The sequence below is a fragment of the Anthonomus grandis genome, chromosome 1, assembly GCF_022605725.1.
Source record: "Anthonomus grandis grandis chromosome 1, icAntGran1.3, whole genome shotgun sequence".
NCBI classification, from domain to species: Eukaryota; Metazoa; Arthropoda; class Insecta; order Coleoptera; family Curculionidae; genus Anthonomus; species Anthonomus grandis.
The window spans coordinates 43,089,261-43,113,165 of NC_065546.1; the positions used below are offsets into that span (position 1 = coordinate 43,089,261).

A 23,905-nucleotide genomic window follows, 5' to 3' on the forward strand; every position below is an offset into this window, starting at 1 on the left:
CATATCATTAAGCGAACTTAAAAAAATTTGGAAAGACGAAGAGGCTGATCAAGTTGTTTCGGAGACTCTGAGTTTACTAAGGGTGGTTCACGAGGTATTTTTTTACAATAGGCTACTGTATTCTTTACTATAAATACAATTTTGTTATAGGCTGAATATACGACAAATGATATCACCGAATGGAATAAGGATGATGCTGGCATTAACCTTAATGATGATCCAAATGATAATGCTGTTTCGGAAGAAGAAGACGACTGTCAGGTCATTGAAGATCCAAAGCCTAAAATAAAATATTCTGAAGCCATTGAAGCATTAAAGCTATGCATGCAATGGGCACAAGAAAACTTTGTTAATATTGACGACATTTTATGCCTTAAAAAACTTTATGAAAAAGCTGTAATTATAAATACAATATCTAAAACGAAGCAATTAAAAATTACTTCTTTTTTTAAATAAATTTTGTAGGTATTTTTTAATACATAAGTTTTATAAATAATACATACTAAGTAAATAAACAAAGGCTTGAAACTTATAATTTAGTCTCTTTACAAAAAAAAACATAATAATCATCCTCATCCCATAATGTGAACAATCGGTAGTATGAACTAGGGTTGGTTTTTTTGTGTTCATGTTACCGAGCTTGTACTGTATTGATTTTTTTCTATATATTCGACACATTGTTCATAACTCAAAAAACTGAAAAGATGTCATTTTGAAAATTTATACACATATTCCCTGGACAATTTGGTTGGACACCTATTTCAGCGTTTTTGCAAAAAAAAATCTTGAAAATATTGATTTATTTTCTCTATATATTCGACACAACGTTCATAACTCAAAAAACTGGCAAGATGCCATTTTAAAATTTTCTACACATATTCCCTGGACAATTAGGTTGGACACCTATTTCAGCGTTTTTACAAATTAATACAAGATTTTGAAAAGATGCTATTTTGCAAATTTGTACACAAATTCCCTGGGCAATTTAGTTGGACACCTATTTCAGCGTTTTCACAAATTAGTACAAGATTTTGAGAAAAAAAAATATTTTTGAAAAATATTGATTTGTTTTTTCTATATATTCGACACAATATTCATAACTCAAAAAATTACCAGATACCATTTTGAAAATTTGTACACATATTCCCCGGACAATTTGGTTCGACACCTATTTCGGCGTTTTTACAAATTAATACAAGATTTGTAAAAACATTGAAAATATTGATTTTTTTTTCTATATATTCGACACAATGTCCATGACTCAAAAAACTGACCAGATCCCATTTTGACAATTTGTACACATATTCCCTCGACAATTTACTTGCACACCTATTTAAGCGTTTTTACAAATTAGTACAAGATTTTGAGAAAAAAAAAATTTCTTGAAAATATTGATTTTATTTTTTCTATATTGAACACAATGTTCATATAGTTCAGTTAGGTGCTATTTAAGTAAACTCAGCCGGTAAGTATTATAACGTACCTTTTATTGTTAAGAGTAACATTATTGAATATTGTATTGGATCCTATATTATATCAATATCATTATGAAATATTGTGGATTATAAGAAATAAAAAATGTAAAAAAATAGAACATTTATGCAGTGTTGCACTTTTTCCACAGTGGGGCTTAAGGAACTTTGGCAACAAGAACAAGGGAATTTCGTGTTTTAGCATATTTAAAAAAAAATTCATACATAATGAAATAGCTACTTAATTGTAATTTACTATATGTTTATTTATGCATTACTTGCCTCTCGGTATAAGCTCCCGATAGGTATATATAGCTTATCAACATTGAAGATGCTACGACCCATTTCAGTCAATATTAACTTATTTAGAATTAAGCAGTTTTATTGCACTCAAATATTTGTAATTCCGTTGATTACGCTTAATTAGAGATTCAATTGTTTAGTATTACCGATTCGGTATTAGGCGCGGTACACTCTTGAATTGTGATTTGCTGCACAATGGCGGGTCGAGCGATAAAAATTAAAATTTTTCCCGGTTATCATTCGTCGTCTTCTGATGGTCAGGTATGTAACTTTATAACTATAAAACTTTCTACCAATTGAGGTATATAGGTACTCATTACTATGAGTTATGAAGCGAGTGACTTTTTATTCAACTTATAGAAGTTATTATAGAACTGTTTATCCAACAATATCAAAGTTTAATACTGTAGTGTTTAAGACTGCCTCACCTGAATGTAAATTTAACATTAGGAAACAGTCAACATTGGTATATCAAGAATCTTGAAAGAAAGTTACAACTTTTTGACACTTTTTGAAAGAGGAAGAGGTAGAAATTGTGGAACTGGTTGAAAATATGATAACTGGATACTGCTTGAAAGACATAACTCATTTGAGAAAACTTGAAACAAGGGAGAACGAAGAAGGAAAAATACTTGACAATGGTATAATTGTTGAACTTAAAACTGCTTGAGGTAAAGCTGAAAGAAGAAAAAAAATTTAAATCTGCTACAACTTGTTCAAGCAAAGAAGGGAAAAAAACTTGAAGAAGAAACTTGGAAAGACTGCTTAAAAGTAATGTTTGTATTTGTTTTTAGAAAGAAATAAAAACATCTTTACTTTAAAGTTGAATGGATAACATGGATAACATATGAAACCAAACAATGGCTTGAAAAAAAAAGTCGAAAGTGCTTGAAATAATGATGGGAAACATCGTGGAATTTGAAACCGCTTTAGCAATTAAGGTAAAAAATTGAGATTTAAATCTGTAACTTTCAACTTGAAATTGTTTATAAGATAATAAACTTGAAATTTAAATCTGAGACTATTAACTTGGAACTGATTGAAAGAAGAAAAAAACTTGATATTTAAATTTCAGATTTTCAACTTGAAACTACTTGAAAGAAGAAAAAAACTTTTTTTAAATCTGGGACGTTTAATTTGAAACTACTGGAAAGAAGAAAAAAAACTTGAAATTTAAATTTCAAACTTTCAACTTGAAACTGCTTGAAAGAATAAAAAAAAATTAATTTAAAGACTTTCATCCTTAAAACTGCTTAAAAGAAGAATAAAACCTGAATTTTGAATTTAAAAGTTTCAGCATGAAACTTTTTTTTTAAAAGAAGGACTTCAAATTTAAATCTAAGACTTTCAACTTAAAACTGAAAGAAGGAACAAAAAAACTTAAAATTTGAATCCTTGACTTTCACTTTGAAACTGCTTGAGAGAAGAAAGAAAATTAATGTTTAAATCTGGGACATGTATCTTGATACTACTGGAAAGAATAAAAGAACCTTGTAATTTAAATTTCAGATTTTAAACTTGAAAGAATAGAAAGAAATTTAAATCTGAGACTTTCATCCTTGAAACTGCTTGGAAAAATGAAAAAATTGAAACTTAAATCTGAGCCTTAAAAAAAACTTAAAATTTTAATTTCAGTCTTTCAACTTGAAACTGCCAGAAAGAAGAAAAAACCTTAAAATTTAAATTTCGGTCTTTTAACTTGAAACTGCTTAAAAGAAGAAAGAAACGTGAAACTTAAATCTGAGATATTCAACTTGAAACTGTTTAAAAGAAGAATAAAACTTGAATTTCAAATTTAAAACTTTGAACATGAAACTTTTTGAAAGAAGACAAAATTGAAATTTAAATTTGTGACTTTAATTTGAAACTGCTTGGAAGAAGAAAAAACTTGAAATTGATTTGAAAATTTGAAACCTTCAACTTGAAAGTTGTCAAAAAAGTACTCAAGTTACTTTCTTTTTTTGAAATTTGAGATTTTCAACATTAAACTTTTTAAAGAAGAAAAAAATCTTTAAATTTAAATCTCAGACTTTCAACTTGAAATACAACACTTTTAAACCTTGAACATGCAAAAAAAGTTAATTGATTGTGTTATTTTTCCATTTGACTTACTCCCGATAAAAAAAGTTGAGACTGAAAGGAATAAAACATCTTTACTTAAGCCTGAATAAATAACATGAAAACAAACAATTATTTGAAAAAATGTTGAATGTGCTTGAAAGAAAATTAAAATCTTGAAACTTTAAATTTTTTGAAAATAAGACTTGGGACTAAGGGAAAAAACTTGAAAGGAAATCTTGGAATTTGAAACTGTCTTAACAATTAACGTCTAAACTCAAAAAAACGAGGAAAATTTAAAGAACTGCCTGAAAGAAGAAAAAAACTTGAAATTTAAATCTGGGACTTTCAACTTAAACTGCTTGAAAGAAGAAAAAAAATCATAAAGTTTCAATATGAATTGTTTAACAAGCTGGCTCACCAGATCCAGCCCCTCTAGTGTATTACGAGTAAGATTGCAGTGGCCAATTGAGAAACTCACTCAATAAATAACCGTCGTCATATTTGTAATTGTGTTTTTACGTTTTCCTTGAAAACCCCTTGTGGTGCCACTTTAAATTATCTCCAGATAAAATTTCTTTTACTTCTACACTATTTCTCCACATGAACGCAACCGTTTTGAGATAGTACTTATTTGTTCCTTGTTCACATACTCATAAGTGCTTTTATTGTTAATATTACCTGTAAATATGGCGAAAAGAAAAGGCCTAAATTCTTATGTATACGTAAGTTTAGCCTAATTTTTATCGTATTATTACAAGGTTCAATCATATTGTTTCAATGGACCCAAATGGATTATCTCCAAAACGTAGCAGACACAGTGTAGCAGCTGAATTCCCTATGAGTAATAACAATAAACCGTTAAGACTGACTATACCCAACTTTAATCACTCAAATAGCTCTTCGGCTTCTTCTAGTTGGAGAGGATCTTTGACTCACTTGGGTTTACCGAGTTTCAGCCTCACTTCGCCCGATGGAGACACCGCGAAGAAGTTCAGTTTTGGGTTTAGACGACATTCCCATAACGTTAGTTTAACGGTGTGCTTTTGTGCTTGCTTTGACGTAATTTCAAAATAAAACTCAATTTAGGATTTCTGCTGCGACACGCCCATTTGCTAATAAAAATTCATAACAAATATGCAACCACTGGGTCTAATTGTACCCCTGTTTGGCTTCGTTACACCATAACAGAAAACGCTAACAAAACCTGTTTCTATTGTGTTATTTTATTAGTTAATATGTGATAACTGATAACCAGAGTAATGATTGATTTTAAACCATAACATTCAGTAGATTCATGGGCATCCTATTATTAACATAATGTGTTGAAAGTGTGTTTTTTTTTTGGAGTGTGAGATGGCTCATAAGTTGCCTGTTCTACAGGTATAAAATTTTGTGTGCACTCTACACCCTGTGGTTTATGCAGGGTGTCTCAATAGGAACCTAGAATATTAGTATTAATAAATTGTAATTTTTCAGACCCTACATAAGACAGATTCGATGGTCTCACTATGTTTCCAATCACTAACCGCATTCGTTAACAATGATAACTTACAAGGGCTCCAGTCATTTTTGGAAACTAAACAAGTACAGATCGATGACAGAGATGAGGTAAGTTTTGCATCCTTTTTCCATTAGTTAGGTTGAGTGCTGAAAGCAATGGCAGAATGCCAGGGATTTGATCAATATTTTTATCCAATTTAGCCCTTCTTAATATATTCGTATTCATTTAAATCTTAAATCTTAGAAAAAATTACTTTTTTTAATCAACTGTCTAAGATAAAAAAGGAAAGGATTTTTGGAGAGTAGCAGACAAACTTCATCTAACAAGAAATAAAAATCAAAATATTATACCAACTAATCTATTAAATCCAACCGAAGTTCATAAATTTTTTAATAGTATTAATGCCCTTCCGGATACAGTAAGTAGAGAAGCAATAGATTACTATAAAAATAATCTAGCTTGTAATGAAATGTTAGCCTTTCAGCTTCTTGAATACTCTAATTTAACTAAAATAATCTCTTCAATAAAATCTAATGCGTGTGGGAATTGATGGTATCTCAATTAAGGACATTAAACTTTGTTCTCGATTTTGCTTAAACCTGTTATTACATATAATTAATGAGTGCATACTTAAGCAAAAATATCCAAATCTATGGAAAAAAGCAATAATCAAACCTATTGCAAAAAATTCAGTACCTAAATAATACAAGGATTTAAGACCAATCAGTATATTGCCTGCAGTGTCCAAAGTGTTTGAAAAACATATTTATAACCAAATTTCTAATTTTGTTGAAGCTTATAATTTAATTCCCGATTGCCAGTCAGGATTTAGAAAGAATTTTAGCACGTCAACATGTTTAGTTAAAATATTAAATGATGTAAGAGTGAATGAAGAGCAAAATCAAGCGACATGTGTGGCCCTACTCGATTTTAGTAAAGCTTTCGACACACTTAACCACGAAATGTTGTTAGCTAAACCAAGGTATTTTGGAATCTCTGAATATGGTATTAACTTCTTTAAAGAATATCTATATAATCGTGAAAGTTGTGTTATGACAGTCCAACGGTTAGTTCAGAGTTTAGGCAAACGAATCAAGGCGTACCTCAGGGTTCTATACTATCATCCCTACTTTTTTCACTCTACGTGGCAGACATGTATAAAACTGTAAAACATTCCACATTACAGCAGTATGCTGACGACTCACAACTGTATATTCCTGTTTCTATTGAAGATATGAATGATAATTCATTTCAGCAAAGTTTCAGTTTGGTTTAATGAATCTAGAAAACTACGCAAAAAATCACAACCTCAAATTAAATGCTGAAAAATCTAAAATTCTTTTGACGTGTTCGAATAATAATTTAAGACTCCAGTTCCAATTGTCCCAGAGGCAAAAAATTTCATCATATTTGACAATTCTCTCTCTTTTGAACCCCATGTAAAAAACAAAATTAAAGCAGCCTATTTACGCCTGAAAAACCTTTTTAAATGTAAACGGAACTTGTCCACAAAACAAAAATATTTACTTTGTGAAAGCCTTGTTTTATCTTTATTCGATTACGGTGATGTGGTATATGGTGGCTCTTTACGTTCAAGTACCAAAAACACAATTCAAAAAATTCAAAATTCCTGTATGCGATTTCCCTATAATCCATATAGAAACCATGTAACGCCATATCTTAATGACAAAAATGTATTAAATATGACAAACAGACGAAAGCATCTTAAAAGCAGTTTAAAATTGTCTTTACCCCTTGTGGACATCGACATCGACATTTTGCATTTTTGCTTTTTTCTATGGTCTTAAATATTGGGCGTAACCCTCCTTGGTTCTTTTATCCGCTGCCGCATCTGCCGCTCTCCCGTTCTGGATTAATTTTCTTTATTAATATTATTATTATTATTGTTTGTTTCTTTTTAATTTATTTGATATAAATTAATTATTTTTAAGGGTTATTTCATCTGTATCAACAGATTAACGGTTTTTATAATCGAAAATTAATCCTTTTTGTCAAAATTTAAATTAGATTTATAACTGTATTTTATAATTTTATATATGGGCAAATAAAGCATTTGAATTTGAATTTGAATTTAGGCTCAAGCGCTAAATTCAACATTTTGGTGCCCGACGTATAATAATAGTAGAGCTTTTATCATAATAATAATAATAATAATAATAATAATAATAATAATAATAATAATAATAATAATAAGCCGGCGCTGGACATGACAGTATGCGGACCGTCGGTGGCAGGGAGTTAAGGAGGCGGCAACCTGTCATTCAAGAAACTACACCTCCTCCTCTTCAACAACAAAACGACCAGGAGGGCCCAACACCATCACGAGCCCCTCTCGCTGAAGGTGCTGCGCAGGAAATTCAGCCAGCGCTCACCCAGGCAGGACTACAAAGACAGCGCATGAAATGGACATCTGCGATGAATGAAACCGTCATGCGCAGCTTTTATAAAGTGACCAACCTGGGACGAGAAATGATCGGATACAGACAACCTTTACATGCCGAATTTAGGAAAATCTATCCACATCTCCAAGTTACCGAACAGAGAGTAGCAGACCAGTATCGGGTAATAATGCGTAATCACCTAATTCCAGAGACAAGACTCAATACCATTAAAGAAGAAATACAAGCGCAAACTAATAACGAACAAGACCCCGCTAACAATGAACCAGCTGAGGAGCAACCTGTAATAGAAAACGTATTAAATAACACACAGGAAATTAACACTACCGAAAACACCCAAGAGGACAATTCTGAGCTATATCACGAACTATCTGCAGAAATGGCACGTGCGATGCTAGAATTTGAGGGAACCAACCCACTGATAAGACCCAAACTTCCAAAAGTAAACTCTTCAAAAAAACTAGGTCAAATTATGGAACTTTTAAACACCAAAATTCTTCCACCTTATCTTTTAAATATTAATAACATGCAATCTCTTCACCTTTTAGTTTATAGCGCAGCAACTGCCGTTGCTAAAACCATGAAGATTAAGATAAGGATCCACAATGACTCTGCAAGAACCGAGCTCCCGATACCGCCATGGGAGACCAGACTTCAACGAAAAATTCAGAGGTTTCGAAAAGATATCGGCCAACTAACAGAATATCTGAGGGGTACACGAACAAATAGACTAAAACAGAAAGTTGATGAAATTTTGCAGAGAAACAACATCCACACTCGGCATGAACCAGAAAATAATACAGCTCAACAATGCCTGGATACTCTAAAACAGAAACTTTCCTTATTTTCAGGGCGCCTACGAAGATACAAGACCAGTAATAACCGAAAACGTGACAATCTTCGTTTTGAAAAAGGCGAAAAACAATTTTATAGAGAGCTAAATTCAAAATCAGATCACCCAGATAAGCAATACCCCACGAAAGAACAAATTCAAGATTTTTGGGCCAATCAACTTGCAACTCAAACAACATGCAATATCAACGCAAGCTGGGTTACTGAAGAGAAACAAAATAGTAATAAATATAACCAGATGGAACATCGACCATTCACTATCGAGGAAGTCAACCAGATTATCCAAAAACTGCATAATTGGAAATCACCTGGCCCAGATGGAGTTCATAACTTTTGGCTAAAGAAACTACGGAGTGTGCATCCTAAACTCTCAGAATTAATTAACCACGTTATTCTTAACCCACAGGAAATGCCAGCGTTCCTAACGCAAGGAGTAACCTATCTACTGCCTAAAGACCAGAACAACACGCAAGATCCGTCTAAGTACCGACCGGTAACGTGCCTACCTACTTTGTATAAAATTATCACTTCATGTTTAACACAGCGCATTTACCAACACTGTGAGAAAAACAACATCATATCCGCACAACAAAAAGGATGCGCTAAAGGGTCTATGGGCTGTAAAGAACAACTTATTATCGACTCTGTCATCAACAACCAGGCATATCACAACAAGAGAAATATTTTTACTGCCTACGTCGACTATAAGAAAGCCTTCGACTCAGTACCACATGAATGGCTTATAAACATATTAAAAGTGTATAAAGTTGATAGTAATACTTTGTCTTTTCTAGAGAGCGCTATGACAAGTTGGAGAACAACGATCCAGCTCGAAGTACAGGGTAAAAGCACAGTAAGTACAAACAACATTCCAATTCGAACAGGAATCTTCCAAGGGGACTCACTGAGCCCATTATGGTTCTGCCTTGCTATGAATCCTCTTTCGAACCGTCTTAACTCTACCAACTATGGGTTTAGCATCCGAGATAATAACACCGAGATTGCAAAGTTAAATCACTTACTGTATATGGATGATTTAAAAATAATGGCTGCAACTAGGAACCAACTAAACCAAATGCTGCATATAGTAGAAGAGTTCTCCAATGACATCGGCATGCAATTTGGACTAGATAAATGCCGTACTCTCAATATAATCCGAGGAAAAATTCAGCCAGGAGAATATCAGATGCAGAATGTCCAGACCATCGAGGCCATGGGCGAACACGAAATTTACAAATACTTGGGGATGAAACAATCACAAACGATTGAACAACAAACAATGAAATGCGAACTGACTAACGAGTTTGTGAAAAGGGTAAGACAAGTTTTGAGGACCAATCTCAACAGCAAAAATATGTTTAAGGCACTTAACTCCTACGCATGTTCAGCTCTTAGTTATTCTTTTGGGGTAATTAATTGGAGTAGGACAGACATAGAAAGGCTACAAAGAAAAGTGAGGACCCTACTTACTAAAACGCACAACCACCACCCTCGAAGTGCCACTGAAAGAACAATGCTTCCCCGCCACCTTGGAGGAAGAGGATTAATAGATCTGGGTAAACAACTTGAAAAACAAATCACTAATCTAAGATCCTATTTTTACAGGCAAGGAGAAAATTCCACGCTGCATCGCGCAATAAATCAAATAGACGATTCCACTCCTCTACAACTTAAGAGCGAGGAAGCGTGCAGCTACCATCATACGGACCAGGAAAAACTCCGCATCTGGATGGAAAAGCCCCTTCATGGGCGGCATCCTAATGAGATCAGCCAAAATCATGTCGACACTGCTTCGTCGAACTATTGGTTGGTATCACTATTGGTTGGTACTAACTATTGGTTGGATCAGGTTATACCAACAAGAAATTATCTCAAGCACATCGTCAGAGATCCGTCCGTACAAAACGACAAATGCCGGTATGGATGCCAAACATCAGAGACAATCCAGCACATAATAGGAGGATGTCAGGCCTTTGCAGCGACAGAATACAAAGAACGGCACGACTCAGTTGGGAAAATTTTACATCAAGAGTTGGCAATGAAGTTGGAACTTATTACAACAGAGAAGGTTCCGTATTATAAATATACTCCAGAACCCGTAGTGGAAAATGACCGATATAAGTTATATTGGGACCGCAGTGTACTTACCGATCAACATGTAAGGCATAATAGACCAGATCTTATTTTAATAGATAAAATTTCCAGGAAAACAACTCTAATTGACGTAGCCATACCGAACAACAATAATCTGCAAGAGAAACACACTGAGAAAATCGCCAAATACAGAGATCTAGAAATTCAAATCGGAAGGCAATGGAGAATGGATAATGTTCAGACCATCCCAATTGTTATATCGACAACGGGTGTAGTACCGAAAAGTCTACTGGAATACCTTAAACAACTAGGAACAGGCGAACATCTATATAAGCACATGCAAAAGGCAGTACTACTGGCAACTGCTCGCAGCACCCGGAAATTTCTAGGGAATAACGCTACATTTCAGGTCACTTAAGGACACCGAAAAGGCCCCCACAGACCACAGAGCTTAATCCTTTTGATATCGCAGGTATCTGGGATAAGTAAATGATCCCCCCCCTTAGAGGGAGTGCGAGCCTTAACTGGCTGTAAATAATAATAATAATAATAATAATAATAATAATAATAATAATAATAATAATAATAATAATAATAATAATGTTTAGTTACGATAATTTCAAATCTATATACAGCCAAATACATAAATATAAATACGCCCTGAAGCTGTAAAGCTTTTTAGGACAAACAAAAAAACAAAATCCATGAAAAGTCCATATAGGGTATATAAAAATATATATTATATATAGATCACATTCGGTTTAGCGTTCATATTTTTCACAGCTTTCACATGTCACAAACGATATTTCTGGTTCATTTCGGGGTTCGACACAAGTGAGGGCCAATTTACCTAAATAAGTAACTAGAGCTAACAACATTTTATTGACACAAAACATGTATTACATACATTACAAACACATCTATCTTTTTCAAAAATCCAGTCTTTTAATTTTCTATTAAAGGATCTCTCATTACCTTATTAGCTTTAGAGTTTCTAGAAGAGAATTATAAAATGTTGCTTATAGTTTGCCATCAAAACATCTAAAATTAGAGTTTCTTGCATTTTTTTCGATACAATTAATTTGATTTTACAAAAATGAAAGAAGTCACAACCTACTTCGTCTTTCTAATTTGATAGTTTAATCGGGTGTAATGTAATAATGCTCCAGCGATTTTCTCGAATTCGATTAAAAAATTGTATTGAAAAAGTGCAAAAGACAAATATTTAAGACTTTTTCCTGGCTACTGAGATAAAGTTTTTAATTTTCTTAATGCAAATATAACCATCAAAAGGGTATGCCCCCTATCCCCTAAATTAAAAAATGAAAAGAGCACTCAAAAAACAGGGACTTGCAGATTTTCAAGACATTTGACGCATAACTTTAATCACGGTTCTAAATAAACGACTTTTTTCAAGCAATTTGCACTGCAGCTCTGAGAGGGTGCATTTTAGGACACATGTTTGCAGGGAAAAAGTCTTATTTTGACCCCAACAATACCAAACTTACTATACAGGGTGTTACTTAAAGGTATGTCATAATTTAAAAGGGACATTCCTGGACCGATTTTAAGTCAAAAAGTTTATATAAACATGGGTCCTAAAATGATTAGTTTTTAAGATACAGGGTGTTAAAGTTTTTTTTTCGTTTTTAATAAATTTTTCAAATACGGTTTAAAATATTGAACTGAATTTTGGCACAGGATATTATGGCATAAAAACACATTTTTTGGATATTCACCTACTTTTTTTTAGCAACCAGTGGCGTAGCTATAATGAATTTTTAATACAATTTTACAAAAAAAATACTACGCTATTGACTTGGGTGTAATCGTTAATTAAAAAAACGTCTTTTATGCATAAAATGCATCTTTAAAAATTATGGAAATAAATCAAGTTAGCTTTGCTCGTTGCCAGCATTTTTTTTTTGTTGTTGTAAATATTATGACACTGACATTAATGATTTATTATTTTAAAAAAAATCTAGCCTATTTAAGTCAGGTGATCTAGGTGGCCAAAACTGTGGTCCTCCACGGCCTATCTATTTATTTCGGTAGACTCTATTTAAATGCTCACGAGCCAATATGTTAAAGTAGGCTGGAGCACCATCACGCATAAACCAAAGTTGTTGCCGTAACTGAAAAGGAATATCTTCGAGAAGCAAAGGCAATTCATTTTGGAGAAAATTACAATAATTCTGTCCGTTAAGGCGTCCTGGTAAAAAAGATGGTCCAATTAAATGATCGGATACGATACCGATCCAAACGTTTATTGAAAATTGTTCCTGAAAATGTGTCTCTATAATCGCATGAGGGTTTTCTTGAGCCCAGTAATGATTGTTATAGAAATTGATTATGGCATTTCTGGAGAAATTAGCTTCGTCCGTAAACAAGATGTTCGCACCAAATTGAGGATTTTGTGTTACTTGTTGGAAATACCATCTACAAAATTGCGTACGCGGTTCATAATCTCTAAGAAGCAATGCCTGAACCCTTTGTATATGAAAAGGATATAACAAAGAATCCCCTAAAATTTCCCATACCGTCTTGTAGCAGATGTTCAATACCATACCAATTTTTCGTGTACTTGTGGTCGGATCCTCTTCGACTGCATGTAGGACAGCCTTTTCAACTGCCGGTGTCCTAACTGTACGGGGCCTTCCCTCGGCAGAATTAACCTTAAAACTCCCAGATTCAGCCAGACGACGATGAATGTTTATAAATATTCTTTTATCTGGGACAACGCGATTAGGATACCTTTCTTGATACAAACGCCGTGCCTCCATAGCATTACCATTGGCAAGTCTATAAAGGAAATGCATCTGCATCATTTCCAAATTAGAATAATCTACCATTTTTTAACTAGTACAATTCACGTTTTAAGATCCAAAGGGTACTAAAAACAAACTGCCAAGAATAATCACTAACGCAAGTGTCATAATGTTTAAAACAACAAAAAACAATTTCTGGCAACGAGCAAAGCTAACTTGATTTATTTCCATAATTTTTAAGGATGCATTTTATGCATAAAAGACGTTTTATTAATTAACGATTACACCCAAACGGTAATATTTACGGCAAAAGTCATGGAGGAATTTTTTGTTTATAATTGATTGATAATTAAGATAAAATCATAATTTTTTTCGTAAGTCAATGGCGTAGTATTTTTTTTTGTAAAATTGTATTAAAAATTTATCATAGCTACGCCACTGGTTGCTAAAAAAAAGTAGGTAAACATCTAAAAAATGTGTTTTTATGCCATAATATCCTGTGCCAAAATTCAGTTCAATATTTTAAACCGTATTTGAAAAATTTATTAAAAACGAAAAAAAAATAAAACTTTAACACCCTGTATCTTAAAAACTAAGCATTTTAGGACCCATGTTTATATGAACTTTTCGACTTAAAATCGGTACAGGAATGTCCCTTTTAAATTATGACATACCTTTAAGTAACACCCTATATATATACTCTATATATATATATATACTCTATATATATATACTCCAACTCTCTTAAAATATTTGAATCGAATTTTGTGACACCCTGTATAGCTAATGCATTTACATAATTTGAATAATATTGGAATACAGGGAATACCGCATAAATTATTTACAAATTATTTATCTAAGGGTTGCCATACTATACTAGGACCTTTGTTTTTTATAATTTACTTAAATCCTTTATTGAAAACAAATTTTTCAGCAGACATTAGCTTTGCGGATAATACAGTTTTATTTTTACAGAAAAAAACTGGGAAATTGTAAAAAGAATTTTAGAAGAGGTTTTAAAAGATGTTTTTAATTGGCTTTCGTACAAAAAATTAATTAAGGAATTACCATAGATGAACAACTTAAGTGGAATATTCATGTGCATTGCAAATATTGCATAATATACCTTAAGATCTTTATTAGGTAGATTTAAGCTCTTAGCTGGAATATTAAGCATTTCGCATTTAAAAATAATTTGTTATGTCTTGATAGAATTTCGTCTTCAATACGGAATTTTAGGATGGGGAGGCGCTAGAGTCGTATTTTCAAAATACCTAGAAATTGTTCAGAAGAGTATCATTAAAATAATTCATAAAAAGCCTATTTCTCAGATCTACTGTATAGTGAAAGAAAAATCTTAATATCCGTGAAATATATTTTTTTTAATAATATTTTTACATATTTACACAAATATAAATTAAACATTTCATTAATTACCTGTTTTTCTACTTGGGAGTCCTATTAATTTTACAATTTTTTTTTCATATTTAATTAAATTTTTACTCTGAAAATATCCAGTTGTTTAATTTTTTAGACATACACTTTTTGTTCTAAATTAAATACCCTGTTCATTAATCCAACTTTCATGTATTTCATCTACTGATTCAACAATCAGAATAATACAAGAAATCGTCAAAAGAATTCCTCACAAACCACTACAGGTAGGAAGACAATAGACTAATATTCTTTTACCTTTCTTTTTCCCAGGTGTTATAATTTTTTTCCAGTAGAAATGAGACGTATTATTCTAGGTAGCAACTCATTGGGATTGGTTAAAAGTAGGATCAAAAAATTTATTATCCTTCAAAATAGGCAGCTTATTGATGGTTTGGTAAATATTAGAAATTAACATGTTCACTTATATGGTCCTTAATCTTAATCTGTGTCTTGCTTTGGTGCAGTACGGTAAACACAGATTTTTAAAAAAATATAGTAGGTCTTTAGTATTCCTGTTATAAAAATATTTTGTTGAATTGTTTGATTTTTTTTTGGTTTTAATTATGTTGGTATAGAAAATAAAAATAGGGTTTTATTTTTCTATTTTTTATCATGCAATAGGTTCATAGTTTAGTTTATTTGTTTTGTTTTACAATTTAGATTTATATTAAGGCGATAGTAAAAATACCAGTAAATCCTCACAGAGCGTACTAGGTCCTGAGGGCTTGAGGCATTATGTATTTATTGCCGAATTTATTTCTTTTGTTATATTCCATTTGAAAATAAACACTATTGTTATTATAAAAATATTCATTTATTAATTAAGTATACTAAATTATATACTTAAGTAGCGCATATTCTACGTATATCTATTCAATAATATTCCAGAATGGCACTACAGCCCTTATGGTGGCTGCGACCAAAGGTAAAGGGGCATTCGTACGTGAACTCTTGGCCCATGGTGCCGACCCGAATGCCGAAGATAACGACGGCTGGACCGCGTTACTTTGCGCCTCCAAGGAGGGACATTACGATATCGTTTTGCAGTTGCTTGAGCATAATGCTGACATCGACCACAGAGACATGGTAATTGAACCAATTCTTTACTCGTACAGTATTAAGTAACAGGTTCTCCTTCTTAGGGTGGATGGAGTGGTCTGATGTGGGCCACTTATAAAGGTCACACCAACGTCGCCGTCCATTTGCTCGATCGTGGGGCCGAGGTGAACGCCCACGGCAACTATCACGTGTCTTCATTGCTTTGGGCTGCCGGTAGGGGGCATTTGGAGGTAAACATTTATATTTGTTTTAAAATATGATTGCTGTTTACTTATATATGAGTATTTTAGATTTTAAAGGCGTTAATTAACCATGGTGCCAAGGTGAATGTGGGGGATAAGTATGGCACCACGGCACTCGTGTGGGCCAGCAGGAAAGGCTATACGGAAATCGTGGAAGTTCTTCTTAAGGCTGGTAAGAGGTTTTTTTATTTTTCATGTCAAATTATAGTTTTTTTTCATATTTGATTGTTTATTAAAAGAGTTAAATATTAAATGATTTTTTTACGACTCTATTTAAATAGATGTACCAAAATAAATTACTTATTCTCATTGCTATAGCATTCTTCAAATCTTAGGCCCTGAGATAAATATGTAGAAATTTTAGCAATTATTTATCAAAGTGGCGGTGCACGCGGACAATCATTGTTTATTTGTTTACTTTTAAACTATTAAATATTTTGACAGTTCATTGTTTGCTCACTAATCGTTAATGCGTATTTAACCAAAATGCCTTTTTCTTCTGAAGAAAAAAGAAACATGATAAGGATTTATTATATGTCGCATCGAATTTTAAAAATGGCTTGTTGCTTTCACAAATAGCGCTCTTTGTTGAAATATCCATAAAGTCGGCAGCCGCATTACACTTATTTTGCTAAAATTGATAATAACTTAGCTCAATACGAAAGTTTTGTTAAACCAAGGATTAACTATGGAAGACGAATCGATTTCGAAGACGAACAAATTATTTTAGACACTAAGTTTTAAAACAAAGTAGATAGTAAAATGAATAATTTTAAATAATTTTTAAGATAAATAATAATCCGTGAGCTTTAATTAGATTTTTCTCAAACGAAGTGGCAGTACTGCGAATGACAGTTTGAAGAACTTTACATAATCATGGATATAAATTACAAAATTTATATTAGCCAAATACTAAGACCTGGCGATGCCGAGAGACGCTGAGGATTTTCTTACTAGTTGCAAGATAAATTTAATGAAAATGCCGACTTCCTAAATAAAATTATAGTGACAGGTGAATGCAGTTTTTCAACAAATGGACTATTTAATAGACATAACGAACACTATTGGTCAATAGAAAACCCAAGGCAGAATCAAGAAATAAGTCCTCAGGGACGACAATCATTTGTCAAACGAGGTGGCACTATCGCGAATGACAGTTTTAAGAATTTTACACAATCATGGATATAAACCTTACAAAATGTAAAATCCATTTAATGTATAGGTCGGTATGTGGCACAATAAAATTATCGGCCCGTTTTTTCTTGAAGGAAATCTAACTTTGGCAAGATATGCAGAATTAATAAGGACCAATATAATGGATTTCTTAATGGAAGAACTTTTGGATGAATTGGTTCAACTATGGTGGCAACAGGACGGTGCACCACACATAATGGATGTCACCAATTTATTAGATGAATTGTTTCCTAACAAATGGATTGGAAACCAAGGACCCATACGTTGCTCCGCTAGAAGCCCCCACCTAAACCCTTTACATTACTTTCTTTGGGGATTTCTTCAAAACCGTCTTTATTAAAATACACCACAAAATCTTGAAGCCTTACGTCAAGATCTAACAAGGCAGATCAGGGCTATCCCCGCAAGGACAGCGTGCGTTCCATAAAATTCATAGACTGACACGAAAATGCATCCAAGCAGGCGGATTACTATTTGAATATTTGCCTTAATTGTGTTCTTTTTGAACCTCTTCTTATGTTAGTGTTTAACCTTTTTTTATTAATGCGTTATTATAAAAAAAGGTTTTTGTTTTTAATCCCATTAAAAATATATTTTTTGTTAAAAGACAAAATTAAATTGACATTAATATAAAATTTTTGAATAAGCGCGATACATCGTTGGTTTAGGAACATAAGGAGCTCTTAAAATCCAGCGCCGTATTTAAGAAAACAAACTTGTTGATGACAGCTGAAATAAATTTTAATGAGCACCAAATTGCGCAACTTTGTCTCAATTTAACCGACCTCGTATATCTTCTAGTTTACGAGATCCCAATGGTGAGGCTCTAATTTGAGATACCCTGTACATGATTTCTAAAGACACTTCTTTATGGCCTTCGACGGAGTCATTCGCCAAATGTTACTATATAAAATAAAGATGATAAGTGATGATGGATTCCTTCTGCAATGGATTTAATCGTATTTGATTGATAGAACTCAGGCTGTTTGAATTCAAGGTTATTGGGAAAAGGAATTCTTGTAATATTTGGTGTGCCACTAGGATCACACTTGAATCTTTGTTATTGAATATTTATATCAACGAGATCTCTCAATTTGAAGATGTTCCTGAAAGTAAAATCGCTTGATAATTATGCTCGGGTTCAAGGTTAATACTGTGGCTGCTTAAATTCTGTGGTAATTTATTGATCATTCTTTCTATATCAGTCACATCCTTGAATATAATCCACCTAATAATAGACCTGGGTATCAGACTTGATGTTGATAGTTTTATACCCCGTACATATCTGAAACCACTTCGATTAGCCTAACAATCGAATTATCAAGAGATGTATGGAGATTTTCAGATGACTGACTTCATTAGGCTGCTGTATTGTTCCCTTGTACGTAGTTACTTGGAATATGATTTATGTGTGTAGTCCCCTTCTTACAATATTCATATCCAGAATTTCGAGCCAGTTCAACCTTGAAAACTAGAAGAAATCTGAGAAACATGTCAGTTTTTTATGATATTCTCCAGTCCTCTAACTCATGCCCGCAACTATTGGCAAAATCATATATCCTGTCAAGCTATTTCCTTTTGTATTTTTATGGGTACTATCAAATCAAGTAAAACTAGACTGTCTATTCTAGTTGTGTTTGTGATGCATTTTCAATAGGCAATATATTTTTATTGTTATTCACTAAGTTTCCCTATTGTTTTCAATAGAGAAGCTATTCTTATTGTTACTGTAAGTACAAGATATTGACTGAAGAATTATTATTATTTTGAATATTTAATCGTTAATTGGCGCATATTTATTGCAGTTTAATTATTTGGAATTTTTAATCGATTTTACATATATTATTCTATTTCTTTTATTAATTACTTTTATTGATATAAATTTTTTAAAAATTCCAATCAAATTATGTTAAAATTAGGTATCAAGCAGATAACATCCCTATATTTGCCGCTAACCGTAATCAAATAAATAGATTTTAATCAGCCTGTAAAAATTAATCATAAAATGCGACTAATACCGCCCCAATTAACTAATGTTTATTTGATTCAATTTTAAACAAAGTAACAAGAAAAGCATCCGACCTGGCAGCCTCCAGAGTGAAACTGATCACCTAGTAATTAATAAAACAATCTGTGTTAATTACTTTCTGTGATCATAGATAGTCATAATAGATTCTATGATGTAAAAGCCCCTTTGTTTTGTATCTTCAATGTTATCCTGTTAAATATTAAATATTAAATAAAACTCCTGTTCTGGCTCTGAATCTAACTCATAAAATTGCAATTTTTTGTATATTTTTAGGTGCGAATGTAGATACGGCCGGAATGTACTCTTGGACACCTCTGATTGTAGCCACTTATGGTAACCACGTAGACGTGGTGAATCTCCTGTTGGAGCACAAACCCAACGTGAACGCTTTAGATAAAGACGGCTGTAGCCCTTTAACTATCGCTTGTAAGGAAGGGTATTATGAAATTGCTACGGCCCTATTAGCTGCCGGAGCTTATATTAATATACAGGTAAAATAATGCATTATCTACGTCAAATTCTCCACAACATGTTTTACGTTTATTAATACACGGAGCATAATTATTATCATTTTTAATTTTTTTACATTGAAACGTGCAAATTAATTATGTCATGTTCAAATACTCTATTTTCTCAAAAATTTTATTCCAAGCTACCTAAATCGAGTTCGAATTGCTCTATATTGATATTTGTAATAGATCTGTATGAAATTGCTTCACCAATTATTTTCGACATTTTCGACAATCCCTGCGTTTATTATGCTTTCTATACTTGTAAATAATAATAAATTCCTTTATTGCCATCCAAATCCTTAATAAAAAGACGAAGCAACGTCAACATATTTTGACTCGAATTAAAATCTTATGACCTAAGTTAAAAAGATCTAAAACATTTTTTTTCAAAATAAATAAAATTATAAAGTAATACGTTAAAATCAACAAATACCCCGTATAAACACAAAAACTTAAAAATCTGTAATTCATAAAGATACATTTTTATTTCTTGAATTTAAAATAGTAGAACCTTTTTTCAATAAGAAATCGCTTAACACTCTGTTTAAATAAATTACGGCTCTGAATCTGTCGCAGACCCGCAGGTAACATGTGGTATGCCTTTACTGCTGGATAAGTTGGGCTTATTTCAAAGAAAGCTGACCCGTGTGCAGGTATTCCAAGAGCTTCTCTGTTTCTTGTTATGGTCGTCATGTCTCGTGAGTACCCATCCTGATTTGTTGGAAATAACTGAGGATGCTTCTTAATGAACATCACAAGTGATAAGAAGTATAGTGATGGGGCAGTAAGTACACCGAAACCATCAAAATACTCCCCACATGATGTTCTGGGAGCGAGTCCAAATATGCACCGAATTATTCGTTTTTCGCCTTAAAAATATTTTGGGCATCCCTTCCACTACCCCAAAACATGATGCCATAATTCAGCACTGACTGAATGTTTGAAAAGTAAAAAATCTTAATGGTTTCTATTGATAGTTGATCCCTGAGTCTACGAATAAGACCACAGAGGCTGCTCAGTTTTGATGTTAAGTAATTTATGTGTTTTTCGTAACTAAGACATCCATCCAAGTGTATACCCAAGAATTTAATACTGCTCAAACACTCTATAGACCTTCCATTAAGTTTTACATTGAGTGATGTGTCTTTTTTGAATTTAGAAAATGTAAGCAGGCCAGTTTTTTCAGTATTTAATTTAAGTTTTTTTTCTTCACACCATTTTTTCATTTGTTCAGCTGCTTGAGAGCATTTTATTGAGATCACGTTCTGGGTGGAACCGCTTTCCAGCACCGATGAGTCATCAGCGAACTGACTAACTAGATCAGCTAATATACTTGCGTTTAAGTTATTAACATACAAAAGGAATAACACAGGGCCCAAAATAGAACCCTGGGGTACTCCCTGTGTTAGCTTTGCTGGAAGAGAGTATGTCGTTTTCCCCCCCATCTGTGACACCAACAATTTGCTCTCTGTTATTTAAATAAGATTTTAAGAGTTGTAAACCCTGACCTCTAATGCCATATTTTTCTAATGTAAGGAAAAGAATTTCATGATCAATAGTGTCAAAGGCCCTTGAAAGATCGAAATACAGGCCAACTACCTGTTCGTTTTTATCAATTTGATTTGCAATAAATTCTATTGTTTTAAAGATTGCTAATTCTGTAGATTTTGATTTCCTAAAACCATGCTGACTCGCAGAAAAAACTCTTTTTTGTTATAAGAACTCAACAAGCCTACCGTAGATCGATCTCTCAAAGATCTTCGAGACCGACGGAAGTAGTGATACCGGTCTGTAGTTTTTTATTTCTTGAGGGCTACCCTTTAAGTACTGGTACTATTTTTGCCTTTTAAAGTTGGTCAGGGAATATGCCTGTTTCAAAACAACAGTTTATTATTACATTTAATGGCTTTTTGATAAGGCTAGCAACTTTTTTTAGTAAGAAAACAGGTACTTCATCCAGTCCTGATGAATATTTATTGGGTAAATGCATAATAATATTGAAGATTTTTTGTTCACTTGTAGGAAACAGGTATAAAGTGTCCGGACATAGCACATCATCCAGTATTTGCCCACGAACCTTGTTGCCGGGATCTGGGTTTAATTTAAAATGCTGAGAGAAAGCCTCCGCAATCCTTTCCGGTTCAACTACCAATTCACCCGATTCTGATTTTAGTTTGATTGGTTGCGATTTTTTTACTTTTATTTGATTAACAATTTATGATTGACCAAGCTGTTTTATTCTTATTTTTTGAGTTTGTAATCCTGCTGTTGTTTATTGACTTTATATAATTAGATAAAAACCTCCGGTAATTCTTTCTTTCACTTTTATAATGATGATAAGCAACTTCTGATTTAGTTCGTTTTGCCCAAATATACAAATAATTAATATAATTTTTGAACCCTTTTATGTCAGAATTGACCCATTGCTGTGAATGATTTTTAACTCTTGAAGAACACAGAGGAAATGCTTGATGAAAATAATATTGGAAAGTACTTGAAAAAGCATCATATTTTAAATCAACTGTCTTGGCATTCTGAACTCCCTCCCATAATTCATTCTGTAGTAAGTTGATAAAATTTGATATGTTTTCAGAGGTAAAAAAAACGTCGCTTCGTGTAGGTCACGTTTGGATGGGTACTCACCGTTTTAAATTTAAATATGTATGATCCGAGAAACTGGTAGTATAGTTACTGCAGTTTGAATGATTTTTCTGTATATTTGTAAATACATTATCGATCAGGCTACCGTCTTGAATGCCCGGTCTTGTAATGCCCTGCACACGATCATCCAAACCATAACTCAGAAACACAACGAGTCTGCAACCAAGTCAGGACCTGCAAAATTAAAATTATAGTCACCACAGAATATAAAAGACTTAATACATGTATATAACTCATACAATAGTTCTTGAATTTTATGAAGAAAAACATCAGGGTCACCAGTAGGTGATCTGTAAAAGCTGACAACATAAAAGGTTTTTTGATTAACAATAAATTTGGTGACTGAATATTCAAAATGCTTCTCTAATGGGAGTGTTTTGGTTTCCGCATTTTCTATCTCCAGTGGTCTATCTCTAAGTCATTCCTGCTGAAAATTACCGTTCCACCACCACGAAACGTCCTTCTGGAGATGTATGCTTGTAAGTTGTAGTTATTTATACATAGAGATTTGATATCTTCATTTTGAAGCCAATGCTCAGATATGCATAGTATACTAGGTTTCAGTTCTTCTAACAGTGTCTCTAGTTCAAGTACCTTGTTGTTTATACAAGTCAATGAGAGACTTGTCAAATGGAGTTATACGAGTGGATTCCTTTATTAATTGAGACATTTTATAACAGGAGAAAATCGCTTCTAAACTTGTTGAATTACCGGAATCACGTTTTGGTTCAATCATGTTAACGTTAAAATCCCCCAAACATATAATATTGACGTATTTTGAATATATTTGACAATATGTCATCGAGAACAATTTAGTTATACTATTTAGTATATTTAGTATAACAACTAGTAATACTATATTTTTAGAAATTGATAGCTCTAGTCAGATGCATTCTATATATCCAGGCAGTTAAAGTAAGATTTTTTTGCAAATTGCAAACAATTGTTATAGATCGACACATTGTAAAATGTGATCCCGTTAAATTATAACAATAATAATTGATTATACAGGGTATTCCATAAATAATAATAAATTAATTAACAGCAGATTCCTTTAAAAAAAATTAGTTTAAGTTAAATTTTTCTAGTCGGAAAGTCAAGCCAGATGATAAATTTAATGTAATTTTTTTAAAATTTGATTTATACTTCTATATAAAAGGATTTATAAAACTCGTAACTTAGATCATCTAATCCTTTTTTTATTTTGAGAGGATTTTATAATGTTTAAAATTATATATGTCATCCTCACTGATATTTTTTTACATGGGCTAGTAAACATTTTGAGTCTTTTTCAATTATA

General features: G+C 32.6%; 1 protein-coding gene across 8 annotated transcripts in view; it reads left to right on the top strand.

Annotated features, from left to right (window-relative positions):
• Positions 1–23,905, top strand: part of LOC126740942 (kinase D-interacting substrate of 220 kDa B) — an 82,540-nt gene that overhangs the window by 18,453 nt on the left and 40,182 nt on the right. For 3 of the 8 annotated variants that reach the window (XM_050447199.1, XM_050447160.1, XM_050447152.1), the window contains exons 2-6: positions 5,313–5,444; positions 15,797–15,994; positions 16,051–16,197; positions 16,258–16,381; positions 19,706–19,923. In XM_050447199.1, the coding sequence (XP_050303156.1) occupies positions 5,334–5,444; positions 15,797–15,994; positions 16,051–16,197; positions 16,258–16,381; positions 19,706–19,923 (798 nt within the window). In that variant the 5' untranslated portion in view covers positions 5,313–5,333. Of the gene's footprint in view, positions 1–1,918; positions 2,037–4,425; positions 4,559–4,594; positions 4,860–5,105; positions 5,217–5,312; positions 5,445–15,796; positions 15,995–16,050; positions 16,198–16,257; positions 16,382–19,705; positions 19,924–23,905 lie in introns of those variants that run through there. The other 5 variants (XM_050447144.1, XM_050447176.1, XM_050447168.1 and 2 more) reach the window with 4 other exon arrangements.